This window comes from Narcine bancroftii, chromosome 13 (assembly GCF_036971445.1).
Source record: "Narcine bancroftii isolate sNarBan1 chromosome 13, sNarBan1.hap1, whole genome shotgun sequence".
Taxonomy (NCBI): Eukaryota; Metazoa; Chordata; class Chondrichthyes; order Torpediniformes; family Narcinidae; genus Narcine; species Narcine bancroftii.
The window spans coordinates 75227348-75243081 of NC_091481.1; the positions used below are offsets into that span (position 1 = coordinate 75227348).

General features: G+C 45.6%; 1 protein-coding gene across 6 annotated transcripts in view; it reads left to right on the top strand.

Annotated features, from left to right (window-relative positions):
• Positions 1-15734, top strand: part of klc3 (kinesin light chain 3) — a 107400-nt gene that overhangs the window by 77836 nt on the left and 13830 nt on the right. For 4 of the 6 annotated variants that reach the window (XM_069909419.1, XM_069909418.1, XM_069909422.1 and 1 more), the window contains 3 exons: positions 2714-2781; positions 9957-10062; positions 14896-15030. The exons of 1 other annotated variant lie outside the window; for it this stretch is intronic. In XM_069909419.1, the coding sequence (XP_069765520.1) occupies positions 2714-2781; positions 9957-10062; positions 14896-15030 (309 nt within the window). The remainder of the gene's footprint in view (positions 1-2713; positions 2782-9956; positions 10063-14895; positions 15031-15734) is intronic. One more of the 6 variants, XM_069909421.1, reaches the window with a different exon arrangement.

The following is a 15734-nucleotide window of genomic DNA, read 5'->3' on the forward strand; positions in this document are numbered from 1 at the left end:
GTCAGTGGGACTAGGCAGAAAAATGGATCGGCACAGACTAGAAGGGCTGAAGGGCCTGTTTCTGTGCTGTAAACATTCTATGGTTTTATCGTTTTATTCAAAGTCTCGGGAGGTGGTTACTGCTTGGAACAGATGAGGAATTCTTCTGTGCTGAGAAGAATTGTAGTTTAATCCTCTTTTCTGATTTCTGGACCAATATCTTGAGGTTTGAACAAGAAATAGCCTTGATTTTCCTCTTTATGGAGATCAGTGAGAGAAGGTTCAAGGTGCACAACCCGATTATTGCCAAGAGTAAAAGGGTTGGGGGGATGAGGGCACAGTAATCTGGGGTTATAATTTGAAGAGGAAAGGGGGAAGCGCAAAACCATGAAGTTTCAGTGTTGAGGTCCTGGGAAATGGAAGAAGATGAGATCTCCAAGCAGGGGAAGAATCTCCTGGATATTTGGATTTTCTGAAGAGTGTACAGGATCAGACTTTCCACTGATTGCTTGTGGATGGAGTCAGAGTGGAGAATGAAGTGAGTCGGACTCAGTTGATTATCCCTGTGGAGCTCTGTTTATATCCAAGCAAGGTCAGAGGAAATTTTACACAGTAAATTTAGATGTGGCTTTTAAGCTAATTAGCAAAGGTCTCCACATTTCCCATTCAAGACCTTTCCACACTGTCATGTGACCTGATCACCAATCCCCACCTCTGACTAACCCTTCCAAACTCACCTCATTGCTTTTCATGGAGCGAGACTGATGCTGGAAAAGGTTAGTCTGACCAACTCAGTATATTTTGATATTTTGCAGTTTGACAATAATCCAGCTCCATTTAAAATTTCAATTTTTTCAATCACGCATTTGCAATATGACGCTATTTTGATTTTGGATGTGCTGTTTCAGAGAAGATCATTCAACAACAGGAGAAGCTCTGCATCTTCTCCTGCCTTTCAGTAAGATCGTGACTAATAGAGTCATACAGTAGGGAAATGGGCCCTTCACCCATAGAATCTGCTCCAACCATCAACAGCGTAATTTAACCTATACCAAAAAAAGAGTTAACCCTTCCTATCTCAAAACCCTCTTTTTTTTTCATCCATGTGCCTGCCTAAGAGTATCTAAAATGCCCTAATATTCCAGCCTCCACCACCACCCCTGGCAAGACATTCCAAGCACAACTCTGTGTAAAAAAAAACATGTCTCCCCTAAACTTCCCTCCCTTCATTTTCTACAGATGTCCTCTGGTGTTAACTGTTCCTGACTTGGGAGGGAAAAGGTGCTGACTGTTTACCTTATTTATGCCTCTCAGAATCCTGTAGACCTTTTATCTATCCTACATGTATCCCACATATCCTATATCCTCCATATATCTCCAATTTTAATTCTCTGCACATTTTCATTGTCCATGCAGATTCTACCACTCACCTGTACACCAGGGGCAATTAACAGCGGTCAGAGAACCTACCAACCTGCATGACGTTAGGATGTGGGAGGAAACCGGAGAACCTAGGGTAAACAAACTCTGCACAGAGCACTGAAGGTCAAGATTGAACTAGGGACTCTGGCACTGCTAGGAAGCAGCTCCACTAGCTGACCCTTCACTTCATTCACCCTATTGAGAATCTATCTGCCTTGGTAACATAACCTTACTGAAATCTGTCCATTTTAGTTTTGACATTTCAAATACCTCCCCTTCCACCTCAACTACTTTCGAAGGATGTGTTCACTGACATTGTCCTGGTTCTGCGACATATTAAACATGAGGTTATATTCGGCTGTGTTGGACATCTCACCCTACCTCAGAGGAAATACCTTCTATCTGCTCTTTCAACCCCTTCAGAGGCCACTAAAGAAATCACCACATTGCAGTGGGGTCTGTAGTCACATTTCAACCATACCAGATGTAGAAGGCAATTTTACAATGTACCAACAACCAGACAATTTTACAATGTACTAAGAACCAGGCAATTTTACAGTGTACTAGGAACCAAGCAATCCCCTATCTAGACGGGCATGGCTTTTGGCTTGTTCTGGTAATGTGGGCCTTGATCCTTCTATGTCCACAGGAGAGCTATTGATCAGAGCACATGACTGACGCTCTCAGTTGAAGAAGCTGTCTTCTGTGGGAGGGAGGGAAGGAAGGAGTGATCTTCAACCTGTATGTCATGTACTTGTTAAGTACATGAAACATCAGGGTTCTGCCATGCCCCATGTTCTGTTATGTTTCTTCGCTAATGTAACGCGCTGTGGTACCAGCAAGCAGACACAAAACACAAAAGGCTTTATTCTGCTAAAGGTCTGTACACACCAGTTTCAGCTGTGGTGGCTCCCGAATGACTGGCTCAGGAGGGGCCAGTGCAGGCTTATATTCGGATTGGCTGATTGACAGCCAGCCAGGTGGAATCAGTAATCCAGGTGTCCTTCTGCAGGTACAGGGATCGCCCCCTGCAGTCGGCTAGTGGTTGTATCACCACAGCTAACACCTTCCATCTCTAGGCATCTTGCTCTTGTATCCTTCATTCCTTTTGTCTCTCTCATAATTTTTCTCTCTTTCCTCCTCACGCTAGCTTGCTTGCACTTTTTTTCCCTCTTTCTTGTCTCTTCCCTCTGGCACATGCACCCCTCCTCTCCCCCCCCCCCCCCCCACCCCGCTTCCCCCTGCAGTTACCAAGGGTGAACAAGCTACTGAGACCCTTTGAAGAGGACTTCCCTTTTCTTGTTGCATTTAGGGCAGAGTGCCTCCTGCAGATGGCAACTGGGACCACACTGAGCCGTCAAACTGCTTCACCACCTTCAGGTACTATTTATCTTTCACTTCCGTTATCAACTATTTTTACTTATTTTAAAACAATTGGAGCCACTGGAATCCACGGGCTGACAGTATTCCTATAGTTGCTATCGTGTGGTGATCTATTTCTAGACCAGTAATTCTCAACCTTTTTCGTTTTTTCACTCACATACCACCTTGTAATATTTCATTACCACAGAGAAGCTATGCCAGAGGGTGTTCTGTGGTTAGTAGGGAATTACTTAAGATGGTAGGTGTGGTGATACACCACTGTATAGTGTTACTTGGTTACTGGCACTGTGTATATGTATGGCAGATCTGCCTTCCCTCAGTGAGTTCACCTCCCGGGAGCCCCTAATAAAGACAGTTAAGCCAAATCCCTCCCTCAGTACGAGTCCTGGGATCGGGCCAGAACAGGAGCATGGTCCAAGTCTTATGGTATTAAAATCCTGTCGTATAAAATTGATAGCGTATCAATTTTAATACCAAGACTTGAACCATGCTCTTGTTTTGCCCTGATCCCAGGACTCGTACTGAGGGAGGGACTTGGCTTAACTGCCTTTATTAGGGGATTCCAGGGGGTGGGAAGGCGAGCCAGCCATACATATGAACCAAACATACACAGTGCCAGTAACCAAGTAACAGAATACAGTGGTGTGTCATCACATTATGTGAGCAGGAAAAAGGTGGAGAATGACTGCTCAAAGTGGCATGTGAAAGGAATGAATAAGTTTGAAAACCCCTGTTTTAATCATCCCTCATTGACTCGTTATGTGCACGGTTTCAGATCTCCAAAGGAAATGGGCCAAATGACAATTTTTCTCAAGCAAAATATTTCAGTAACAATGGGTTTAGAGCAGTGGTTCTCAACCTTTTTCCCCCACTCATATCCAACTTTAAATAATCTTTTACTAATCACAGAGCACCTCTGGCATCGGGATTAATTAAAGTGGAATGTGAGAAGAAAGAAAAAGGTTGAGAACCACTGCTCTAGACCTAGTGGCATTGAAGGCACGGCCAGACATCTCCACATCAGGATAGTGTGTGAACAGTGTAACATTCTGGGACTGATGTTCCCATGCAGCTACCACTCTTGTTTCTTTTCTGGGGGGGAGAGGGGCAGATAGGTTTTCCTTGGTATTGCCTTGACAATTCCAATGGATTTTACAGATGGCATCCACTTCAGTCTGTGCTAAGGGGAATGAATGATTATGGTAGTGGATGGGTGTCAATCAAATACGCAGTTTGCAAAGCATCAGTTGTTAGAATCTTCCATCGTGCTTCTGAGATCTGACTTGTTAAAACTGGGAATGGGCTGTCAAAGGGTAAGTAAAAATACAATGCTGGAGGAACTCAGCAGGTCAAACATCACGTTTTATAGAGCAATATATATATAACCACAGGAGGTGCCACACTTGCACCCATACCTCCTCCCTTACCACAAGCTGAAGCCCCAAGCAGTCCTTCCAAGTGAAGCAGCACTTCACTTGTGAATCTGTGGGTGTCATCTACTGCATGTGATGCTCCCGTTGTGACTTTCTCTACATTGGACGCAGACTGGGAGATGACTTCGCTGAACACATTCACCCTATCCGTGTCAGGGACCAGGATCTCCCAATGGCCAACCATTTCAATTCTGTGCCCCACACATGCCAACATGTCTGTCCATAGCCTCATGCACCACCAAAACCCAGGCCACCTGTAAAATGGAGGAGCAACACGTAATATTCCGTCTGGGCCCTCTCCAACCAGACGCCATTAACATCTCTCCTCTGATTTCTACTAGCCACTCCCCATTCTCCCTCTGTCTCCTTTCCTCAGCTCCCCACCTTCTTCCCTCTCTATCCCTCCAGCTCTACACCCCATTCTCTCTCCATTCACAGAGCCAATCCTCTCCCCCATTTGCTGCTGTGCCCTCCCTCCCTAATCCACCTATGACCTCCTGCCTGTGGGACTGTGCTCCACCCCCTTCCCCTCTCCCACCATTTTGTTTGTGCACCTGCCTACATTTTGCTCATACCTTGATGAAGGGCTCAGGCCTGAGGCATTGGTTAAGTTTCTTTATCTTTGCTATCGTTATAGTACACGCTCTGTTCTCGCTGCTGCCATCGGGAAAGAGGTATCGGTGCCACAAGACTCGCACCCTCAAATTCAAGAACAGCTGCTCCCCCTCCACCATCAGACACCTTAACAACAAACTCAATCAGGGACTCGTTTAAGGACTCTTACTTTTGCACTTTATTGATTTTTTTCTCTCTCTCTGTATTGCACAAATTATTTAAATTCTTTATTTGATTATATGTGTACGTTAAGAACAATTTTTTTTGCACTACCAATAAGTGGTAATTCTGCCTTGCCCGTAGGAAAAAGAATCCTGGGGTAGTATATGATGTCATGTATGTACTCTGCCAATAAATCTGAACCTGTATAAAATACACTGTTTGACCTGCTGAGTTTCTCCAGCATTGTGTTTCTACTTCAGTTATGGTGTCTGCAGACATTTGTGTTTTACTCCTGTCTACCTTCAGAGGCTAAGTGTCTGGCCTTGCCCTGACCTGCCTTTGGATTCATGTCGCTGCTACATTGGACTTTCTGGTGGTCCCCAGATGGTGGGGTCGAGGAAACGGGAGTGGCTTTGGATAGTGAAGCTTATTGTTTGCCACTATTTACCACCTACAAGTCTGTGACTCTGTGATGCAGATAGCATTGAGCTGTTTCATCTGCTGAGAAGTCATGTGGAATTGAACATTGTGAAACCACCAACAAATGCCCTCTCTTCCAACCAAAGGTGGGAGGAAGGTCACGATGTACCTTCCATGAAGTACAGTCCTGGAGAGACGCTGGTGTGATTTCACTTAGACAGTCAGAAGCTTTCTCCCAGAGTAAAAATGGCAAATACTTGATGACATGCATAAGGGATGGGTGGGGTGTGGGGGGGGGGGGTACATTTAATGGTTATGTGTGGGACACCGAGAGTGGTAGGTTCCTGGAGCAGGTTGCCAGGAGTAGTGATGGAAGTAGATACAATACAGTAGTGTTTGAGAGACTTCTAGATAGAGTCGTGATTGGATCGGAAGGGTATGGATCACGTGCAAGTGGCAAAGACTTCGTTTAATTTTGTGCAAACATCATGGACCAAAGGACCTGTCCCTGAGCTGTCCTGTTCTTTGTTATTGGCCTACAGTTGACCCTCAATAACCATAAAAACACAGAAATGCTGGAGGAACTCAGCCGGTCACATAGCGTCCATCAGAACTAAAGATATATTACACCTTGTTTTTTGCTTCTACCTTGAAGAAGAGCTCAAGCCCAAAATGTCAGTAATATATCACAAGATCACAAGAGAAAGGAACAAAAGCAGGCCATTTGGCCCGTTGACTCTGCTCCGTGAAACCTCCTTGAGCTAAATCGTTCACGCATCTAGTTCCAAGTTCCGGCCTTGTCCTCATATCCCATGATACCCTGACTAATTAGAAACCCATCAATTTCCCCTTTAAATTCCCCCAATGATCAGGCCTCCACAGCTGGATGTGGCAACGAATTCCACAAACCACAACCCTCTGGCTAAAGAAATTTCTCCTCATTTCTGTTGTAAATTGGTATTTTTTAATTCTAAGACTGTTCCCTCTTGTCCTGACTCACCCAACAGGGGAAACATCTTATTTACATCTACTCTGTCCAATCCATTCATTGTTTAAAATCTTTCTATGAGATCCCTTCTCATTCTTCTATATTCTAATGAATAGAGTCCAAGAGCCGCTAACTATTCCTCTTATGTTATCCTTCTCATTCTGGTAAACTTCCCCTCCAACCTTGCTCTATGAGACACAAAACTGCACACAGTACTCCAAATGAGGTCTCTTGCCAGTGCCCCATAGAGTCTTATCAACACCTCTTTACTCTTATACACAATCCCCTTTGACCTCTTGGGGACACTGTGTGACCCGACTGACTTCCTCCAGCATTTCTGTGTGTTTCTACTGCAATCACAGTGTATGCAGACTTTGGTGTTTCACTCCTCAACAACCATAACCGTTCCATCTTGCTCTCTCACAGTACAGGTTTAGGTGCTCCTGGGAGAATCATTCCTAACAAAATGTACCTTTCCTTTCCACACCACACCCCCTCGGCCCCGCCCACTTTCCAAATACTTGTTTCTTATAGCAGGTATTTGCAGAATTAGTCAAAGAAAATAGGCAAATTGAAGAAGCAGTTCAAAGCAGGGCCTTTGTCTAGATTGTAGAAACCTACTGTGTGCCCATGCAGAATACACTGTGAATCTGAAAGCATCCTATGTATAAGTGACATCCATACACAATGTACATTTCACGTCAAAAGTGTACTGACAATAACTACACCAGCAGTGTGAGCATAAGACAGCTTTAATAAACTAATATGTACACTAAGAGGTCTTGTCTCTCTGTGAGATGAACCTGGAAGTCTAGACTGTAGCTCTGGACTGCTTTATAGACAAGGTCACCGAGATGACCCCTGGTGGCCTAGTGGTGGAATTACAAGAGGTCTTGTCTCTCTGCAAGACAAACCTGGAAGGCTAGACTGTAGCTCTGGACTGCTTTATGGACAAGGTCACCGAGATGACCCCTGGTGGCCTAGTGGTGGAATTACAAGAGGTCTTGTCTCTGCGAGACGAACCTGGAAGGCTAGACTGTAGCTCTGGACTGCTTTATGGACAAGGTCACCGAGATGACCCCTGGTGGCCTAGTGGTGGAATTACAAGAGGTCTTGTCTCTCTGCAAGACAAACCTGGAAGGCTAGACTGTAGCTCTGGACTGCTTTATGGACAAGGTCACCGAGATGACCCCTGGTGGCCTAGTGGTGGAATTACAAGAGGTCTTGTCTCTGCAAGACGAACCTGGAAGGCTAGACTGTAGCTCTGGACTGCTTTATGGACAAGGTCACCGAGATGACCCCTGGTGACCTAGTGGTGGAATTACAAGAGGTCTTGTCTCTCTGCAAGACAAACCTGGAAGGCTAAACTGTAGCTCTGGACTGCTTTATGGACAAGGTCACCGAGATGACCCCTGGTGGCCTAGTGGTGGAATTACAAGAGGTCTTGTCTCTGCGAGACGAACCTGGAAGGCTAGACTGTAGCTCTGGACTGCTTTATGGACAAGGTCACCGAGATGACCCCTGGTGGCCTAGTGGTGGAATTACAAGAGGTCTTGTCTCTCTGCAAGACAAACCTGGAAGGCTAGACTGTAGCTCTGGACTGCTTTATGGACAAGGTCACCGAGATGACCCCTGGTGGCCTAGTGGTGGAATTACAAGAGGTCTTGTCTCTGCAAGACGAACCTGGAAGGCTAGACTGTAGCTCTGGACTGCTTTATGGACAAGGTCACCGAGATGACCCCTGGTGACCTAGTGGTGGAATTACAAGAGGTCTTGTCTCTCTGCAAGACAAACCTGGAAGGCTAAACTGTAGCTCTGGACTGCTTTATAAACAAGGTCACCGGGATGACCCCTGGTGACCTAGTGGTGGAATTACAAGAGGTCTTGTCTCTGCAAGACGAACCTGGAAGGCTAAACTGTAGCTCTGGACTGCTTTATGGACAAGGTCACCGGGATGACCCCTGGTGACCTAGTGGTGTAATTACAAGAGGTCTTGTCTCTGCGAGACAAACCTGGAAGGCTAGACTATAGCTCTGGACTGCTTTATAGACAAGGTCACCGGGATGACCCCTGGTGACCTAGTGGTGGAATTACATCTCACCACAGAAAGCAAATATGAAAAGGCATATTCATGCCATTTTCTCCTTTTCTTTTTACTTAGTTTTTATTTTCTCTCTCAGAGGGTTGATTTATAAACAGCTTTTAATCAACAATGAATCCATTTCTCACCTCTAAGATTTGCCAATTTAAGTGCCTTCTCAAGAGCAGCTGAATGTCAACTCCATGTAATGACGCAGGGAATTAATTCTCTTCTTCCGACACTGGTGGGGAAGGTTCCAAGTCTATCCTCGACACACATCCTTCATATCACAACACTATCTTGTTACAGTGGAGACCTGTCAGGTCCCATTGCAGACAGGGTGCACCAAATCCTTTGCTGATTGGCCACAGCTGAATCAGCTGGCAGTCTTCTCACAAGATCATAAGACATAGGAGCAGAAGTAGGCCCATTCGGCCCATTGAGTCTACTCCACCATTCTATTACGTGCTGATCCATCCTCCCACTCAGCCCCACTCCCCGGCTTTCTCCCCATACCCTTTGATGCCCCGACTAATCAAATGCCCGTTAATTCTCTGCCCATGTTCAGATATACAAAACTGTTCAAATAGCTGAGACTTTCTTGGTGCTGGACATCAGCTGATTGATGGTTGGACCGAATCATAGGATAAGATTTGGGCCTGGATGAAGGGTTCCAACCCAAAACATTCGTCATTCTATTTCTCCCACTGCTGCCGCGTGACCTGCTGAGATCCACCAGCAGACGGTTGTTTGCTTCTAATTCCAGCATCGAGCCTGTGGGATGAGATTTGCCCCAATGTGATCTCCAGTACGCTGGAAAGGTTCACGAACGAGGGCTGCAAATAAAGGAACTAGCAGAGAATCCGAGTCCAAAGCACATATATTTAAGAAACTTGGCCACATAGCAGGCAGCCAGGTTGTTGTGATCACTTCCTGGAAAGGCAGATTTAATGTGTACTTTTAGATTTAGGTATGTACTCAAAGGATAGTGGGGAAAGAGCAAGGAGAGTGGGACAAACTGGATAGTAAAAACCAGGTAGATTGGACCTGTTGGATTCCCTTTATAGAACATTATAGCACAGTACAGGCCCTTCGGCTCTCGATGTGGTGCCGACCTATATATTCCTACCACAAAATACCCCGTAACCCTCCATATTTCTTTCATCCATGGGCCTGCCTTAAGAATCTCTTAAAAGCCCCTATTGTTCCAGCTTCCACCACCAACACCCCTGGCAATGCATTTCAGGCACCCACAACTCCTTGTATTTAAAAAAAAACTTACCCTTGATGTCTCCCCTAAACTTTACTCCCTTCACTTTCTACAAATGTCCCCTGGTGTTTGCTATTTCCACCCTGGGGAAAGGGTGCTGGCTATCTAATTTGTGTATGTCTCTCAGAATCTTTTGTAGGTTAAAATTGCATACCAATAATTACTTTTAGTTTTCTAAACCTTGACAGAATCTGCCCTTTTCAGGGATATAGTGGGGCTTCCAGATTCCAATGGACAACTATGGCTCCAACAGGAAGACTCCAGGATTGTCCCTGCCACCATCAAAAATGCAGCAGGTCACTTACAGAAGGTAAACCTTTGCCATATCATCAGTTCAAAACTTCTGTTCAGTGCCACCCCATAATGCTACACCTCAGAACAAAAACAAGAAATAGGAGCTGGGGAGGCAGTGTGGCTCCTTGAGACTTCTCCACTCTTCATTTTAGACCTGGCTGATCTTCCTCCCACTCCACTTATCAGTAGTATCCTCTTGTCCCTCAATTCCCTTGACATTCAGACATTTGCTCAACACTCTTTGGAATGGACACAATGAACATACCTCTCCAGCCCTCCTGGGTGCAACAATCCAAATATCGTCAACCTCTTGAGTGGAAAAACATCTCCTCATTCCAATCCGACATGGCTGCCTCTTGGTTCTGAGAGATTGCCCATGTTCCCATCTGGGGAAATATTCTTCCTGTCAGCCCTTTTTGTATGTTTCAACGTGATCTAACCTCCATAGACTGCAGTCCGAGTCTCCTCAGTCCCGCGCAGTGGTGCAGATGGTTGGGCGACTATCTCACGGCTCCAGTGACCCATGTTCCTCGGGTGCTGCTTGTGTTGAGTTTGAACATTCTCCCCGTGAGCATGAGTACACCTGTTTACCCCTCACATCCCAAAGATGTGCGTATTGCAGAATTAGATTGCCCCTGAGTGAGTAGGTGAGTGGTAGAATCTGAAGAGAGTTAATGAGAATGTGGAGAGAATGAAGTCTGATTTGTGTTAAAGAGTGGTGGGTGGTAGTGCGGACTCATTTGGAGGAAGGATCTGTTTTCCTCATGATTCCAAAGGCATTTCGAAGTTATCTGCCCATTATCACATTGCTGTTTGAAGGATGTTACTCTGTACAAATTGTCTGGTTGGCCATATTTAAAAAGCACTTCATTCAACTTAAAGGACAGGGTTGATTAGCTAGCTGACTGGTGTCACAACAACAAAATTGCACTCAACATTATTAAGAATAAGGAGCTGATTGTGGACAGGACGGGGAAATCAGAAGAACCCAAACCAGTCCTGATCGAGGGGTCAGCAGTTGAAGGGGTTAAGAACTTCAAATTCCTGGGTATCAACATCCATGAAGATCTGCCCTGAAGATCGATGCAATGATGAAGAAAGCAATACGTTGTGCGGTGTTTGAAAACTTTTGGAAACTTCTACAGGTATACCATGGAGAGCTGACTGACTAGTTGCATCACTGCCTGGTACAAAGGTGCAAATGCTCAGGAAAAAACTCGACCAGTGACATCACGGGCATCAGTCTTCGCTCCGTCAAAGACGTCTACAAGTCACTGTCTTAAGAAAGCAGCCTCTATCCTCAAGGACCCTCACTACCCATGCCCTTTTCTCTGCCAGCAGGAAGGAGGTACAGGAGCCTGAAGACGAACACCCAGGGGCACAAAAGCTGATTTTTCCCCTCTGCCATCAGATTTCTGAATGGACAATAAACCACAGACACTGCCTCACTTTCTCGTCTTTTTACACTCTTTATTTATTTTTTACATGTAATTTGTAGCAATGTTTGCTCTGTGGTACTGCTGCAAAACAACAAATTTTTGTGACATGTTCATAATGATAAATTCTGATTCTGCTTGTTAGGGGAAGTAAAAGATGGAATTGTAGTCACTGTACTGGGATGGTTCGCATGCCTTATGTGTGAATACTGCTGTTGTTGGCAGCAGTTAGCACTGGTCCTGACTTCCCGGCACAGGTGTCGTGGCTCAAAGGGGGAAAGACGCTAACCTCCATCCCAGTGTCTACGAGGAACTTTCGCCTGGAGTGTCGGTCCCATCAATAAAGAAGGCTATCATGGTGGCCAGCCGCCGTAGCCATTAGCGATGGCCAGCCCAGCGTTTCCCACAAGAGTACAGGATGGGCAGCAACGGTGGGCTCCTGAACCCCAACTTTTGGTAGTAAAAACAGCAACGTTCTGAACTGGGATCATTCCCTGCTGCAGGCATCACCGTCTTTATTGGTGACATGGGGAAGACCCAGGCCTTATGGAATGATGCAGCAATTTGGTCAAGGGAGCCCCTGCCACGCTGCTTGGTGTGCCACAGGATATCTGCATGGATCCCTGAAATCGTCATCAGAGATGTGGTGGTGGATATCTTCTGGTATCTGCTTGAGATAGACTTGTTCGAACAGTAAACATGACTTATGGCCATTTGCTAGTGCCTGCATCCCATTGATTCAGGCCTAGGCCATCCATATGGAGCAACCTCGCTGCACACTCACAGTGGGAGAGGCCAAAAGTACAGATCAGAGCACCTAAGGCTGCGAGGTCCAGAAAGTTGGCAATTTCAGTGAAACTGCATTCTGCGGGCTTGGGCCGGTCATAATTGGGTCCAAATGCCATTTGGTCCATCGGGATCACCCAATGTAGTCACACTAGATACACAGTGAGCCAAAGAACCACACAGAGTCAAAAATGAATTGAATAGAAGTGACTTTAATAGAGCTCTCGATCGTGCTTAAATCCCTTGGAATCTGATGACGCTTGTGACTCCTGGGACCTTTATGACGTCAGCCGCCAGGCAGTGGGCTTGCCCTGCATTTGGAGCTCTCACAGTCAGATCTGCCACAGATTTGCCCATGACTCCATGAGCCAGTTTGCCTGTTGCATGGGCAAGCCACTACAGAATGGTAATAGGAGTAGAAAATCTCTCAGTGATTGATCTTCTGAACCACGGGAAACACAAGGCTTAACTTCAGCATCTTTCTGGTGAACTTGCACAGCATCACTCCAAGGCTAACATCTCACTGCAGAGATCTCACACCTGGGACAGAATGCAGGATCATCAGCTGTGGAACTGGACCACAACATCAGTTAGTGTCCTGAGGAAAAGAGTGGGGGTGATACTCAAAGGAATAAGACTCATAGAGTATTTCCTCTTCACAGTAAAGCACTGTGTGTGTGTGTGTGTGTGTGTGTGTGTGTGTGTGTGTGTGTGTGTGTGTGTGTGTGTGTGTGTGTGTGTGCTTCCAGTCGAAGTGGAAGACAGAATGTTTCTCAAACAGCCAGAGCTTGTGTGACAACTTAATGATTTTAAGTTAAGTATGGATTGATAACAAGACCGGAGCCTTTATCTCACTTGAACTTCATTAACAACCATCCAGATCAGCTATTTTCAACAGGAGCCATCCAGCCTCTCAGGGGACCACAGAACTATTAAGGAGGGCCATGGACTGAAATCATAAAATATTTTTGACTTTTTTTATGTAGTCAGTAGGAGTGAAGTCAAGTTTATTGTCATCTGATTGCACAAGTACAACCCAACAAAAAAAAAACGATCTCCAGTCCTTGGTGCAAAGACACGCAGGCAACAACCAGACATGACACACATACAGACAAGCAATACATACACAGGTCAAGTATTCATATAGACAGACAAATAAGGTTTCATAAATATTAGAGTCTTGGAAGGTTAGTGTGAGCAGTTTCTTTGGTCATTCAGTGTTCTCTCAAATGTTTCTCAGCCTTTGACACTCCTGGATCTCTTTCCCAACGGGAGCAGCTGAAAGATGCTGTGTGCAGGGTGGAAGGGGTCCTCAATGATTTTGCGTGATCCCAGAAGATCACATCAATTAGGAGGGGTGGGGGTGAGGGAGACTCCAGTGATCCTCTCTGCCACTCCTATGGTCCTCATGGATTGACATCCAATCCATTTCTCTGCAGCAACCGTCCCACACTGTGACGCAGCCGGGCACAACACTCTCAATAGACCTCCTATAGAAGGTTGACATGATGGTGGCCAGAAGCCTTCAGTCTTCTCAAGGAAGTGCAGTCACAGTTGCACCTTCCTGACAAGGGAAGCGATGTGTGTCCACGATAGCTCACTAGTTAAGTGGACTCCAAGTAACTTGGTGCTCTCTACTCTCTCCACCAGAGTGTAATAGAAATATGAAAGAAACCAACTAATCTTTCCTGCTTCACGGGGAAGGGGGCCCATAAATTTTGAGCATAGCCAAAAAGAGGTTGAGAATGGCAGCTCTAAACCATCAATACTGAAGGTGATTCTGTACAAAAGCTGCTGTCAGTGACAATGCTGAGTTCATTTTCCCTCTGCCCAGATTTTGCCACCAGAGATAACAGTGTCCAATTGACCTGCCAACCAGCATGTCTTTGGGATGTGGGAGAAAATTGGAGGGCACAGAGGACACGGGGAGAACATAAAAATTCCTCATAGGCCACAGCAGATCGAACCAGGTCGCTGGACCTGTGGGCCAGGTCTGTGCCAACTCTAACAGCATCTTGAGCAGTTTGAGGAGATACAATATGTTGGAGGAACTCAGCTGGTCTAATTAATCATTGTGGCTATACTTTGTGAGGAGATTTGGTCTGTAACTGAAGAAAACATTTACAGGTGGACCGTGGAGAGCATTCTGGCTGGTTGCACCAACTCTCAGGGCAAGAATAAACTCCAGAGGGTTGTTAACTCGACCTACAACATCATGAGCACCAGACGTCACTCCATCAAGGACGTCTACATGAGGGATGTCTTAATAAAGCAGTCTCTATCCTTAAGGACCCCTACCACCCAGGCCATGCTCTCTTCACTCTGCTACCATTGGGAAGGAGGTCCAGGAGCCTGAGGTCAAACACTCAGCGGCACAAGGATGGCTTCTTCCCCTCCGCCATCAGATTCCTGATTGAACAATGAATCACAGACAATGCTTTGACTTTTTCTTGCAGAATTTTTTATTTATTTTGTAAGGTGGTTTATATAAATGTTTGCCCTGTGACGCTGCCACAAAACCACAAATGTTGTGATTTGTTCACGATGATAAATTCTGATTCTGATCTTGGCAAATGCTCTGGGAGTCCATTCAGTCCATTTACTGATCTGTCTGCATCTCTCTGTAGGCAGCAGAGCCCTCCCTCAACCCTACCTCCTGTAGGTGGCCCTACCCCTGCATCTACATGGACGCTGGTGCTGTTATATTTGCAAATGGTCCAGACGGTTATGAGGAAGTGAGTATGGGAGTGGAGTGGAATGGGGTAAGTACATCTTCTATGAACCACTTCACTAAAACACTGCGGTACAGGAATAAACAGACCTGGGGCTTTGACATGCACAGGGATTGGGGAATGGTGGTGGAGTACAGATGAGGAGAACAGGACTGAGAGCAATGTGATAGATCCAAAACTAATTGTCTCCACATTATCCCTGATGTTTGGGAAGAAAGTAGAAGCAAAGAGAGTAGCCGAAGTTTCAGTGTAAATCAAAGGAAAATAAGATATGAGAGGAAGAAGTGAAATCTAGATCTTCGTCATAGGAGGGAGAGAGATGGGAATAACCATGATCTTTTTTACAAGGGTATGAAACTCTACACTAGATGCACACATTAAAGGTGGGGGGGGTTGATTTAAAGGGGATCTAAGGGTGGACTTTAAGTGAGTGGGGTGCATGGGACAAGCTGTCAGGTGAAGTTGTAGAGCCAGGTACAATAACAGCATTGAAAAGATATCTTGGCAGGTATGTGGCTGGGAAAGGTTTGGACAGATGTCAGCCAAACATGGGAAAATGGGACTGGATCAGCAGGGATGAGTTGGGCCAAAGAGCCTGTTTCCGAGCTGTAAAACTGCATGAGAGAACAGTATGTTTATTCCTCTTGAGTTTGGTGTGTTGGATATCCCACATACAGGTTTAATTTGGGATGAAGGTTTGTGGGGATATGAATATAGAGCAGACAGCAAACCAA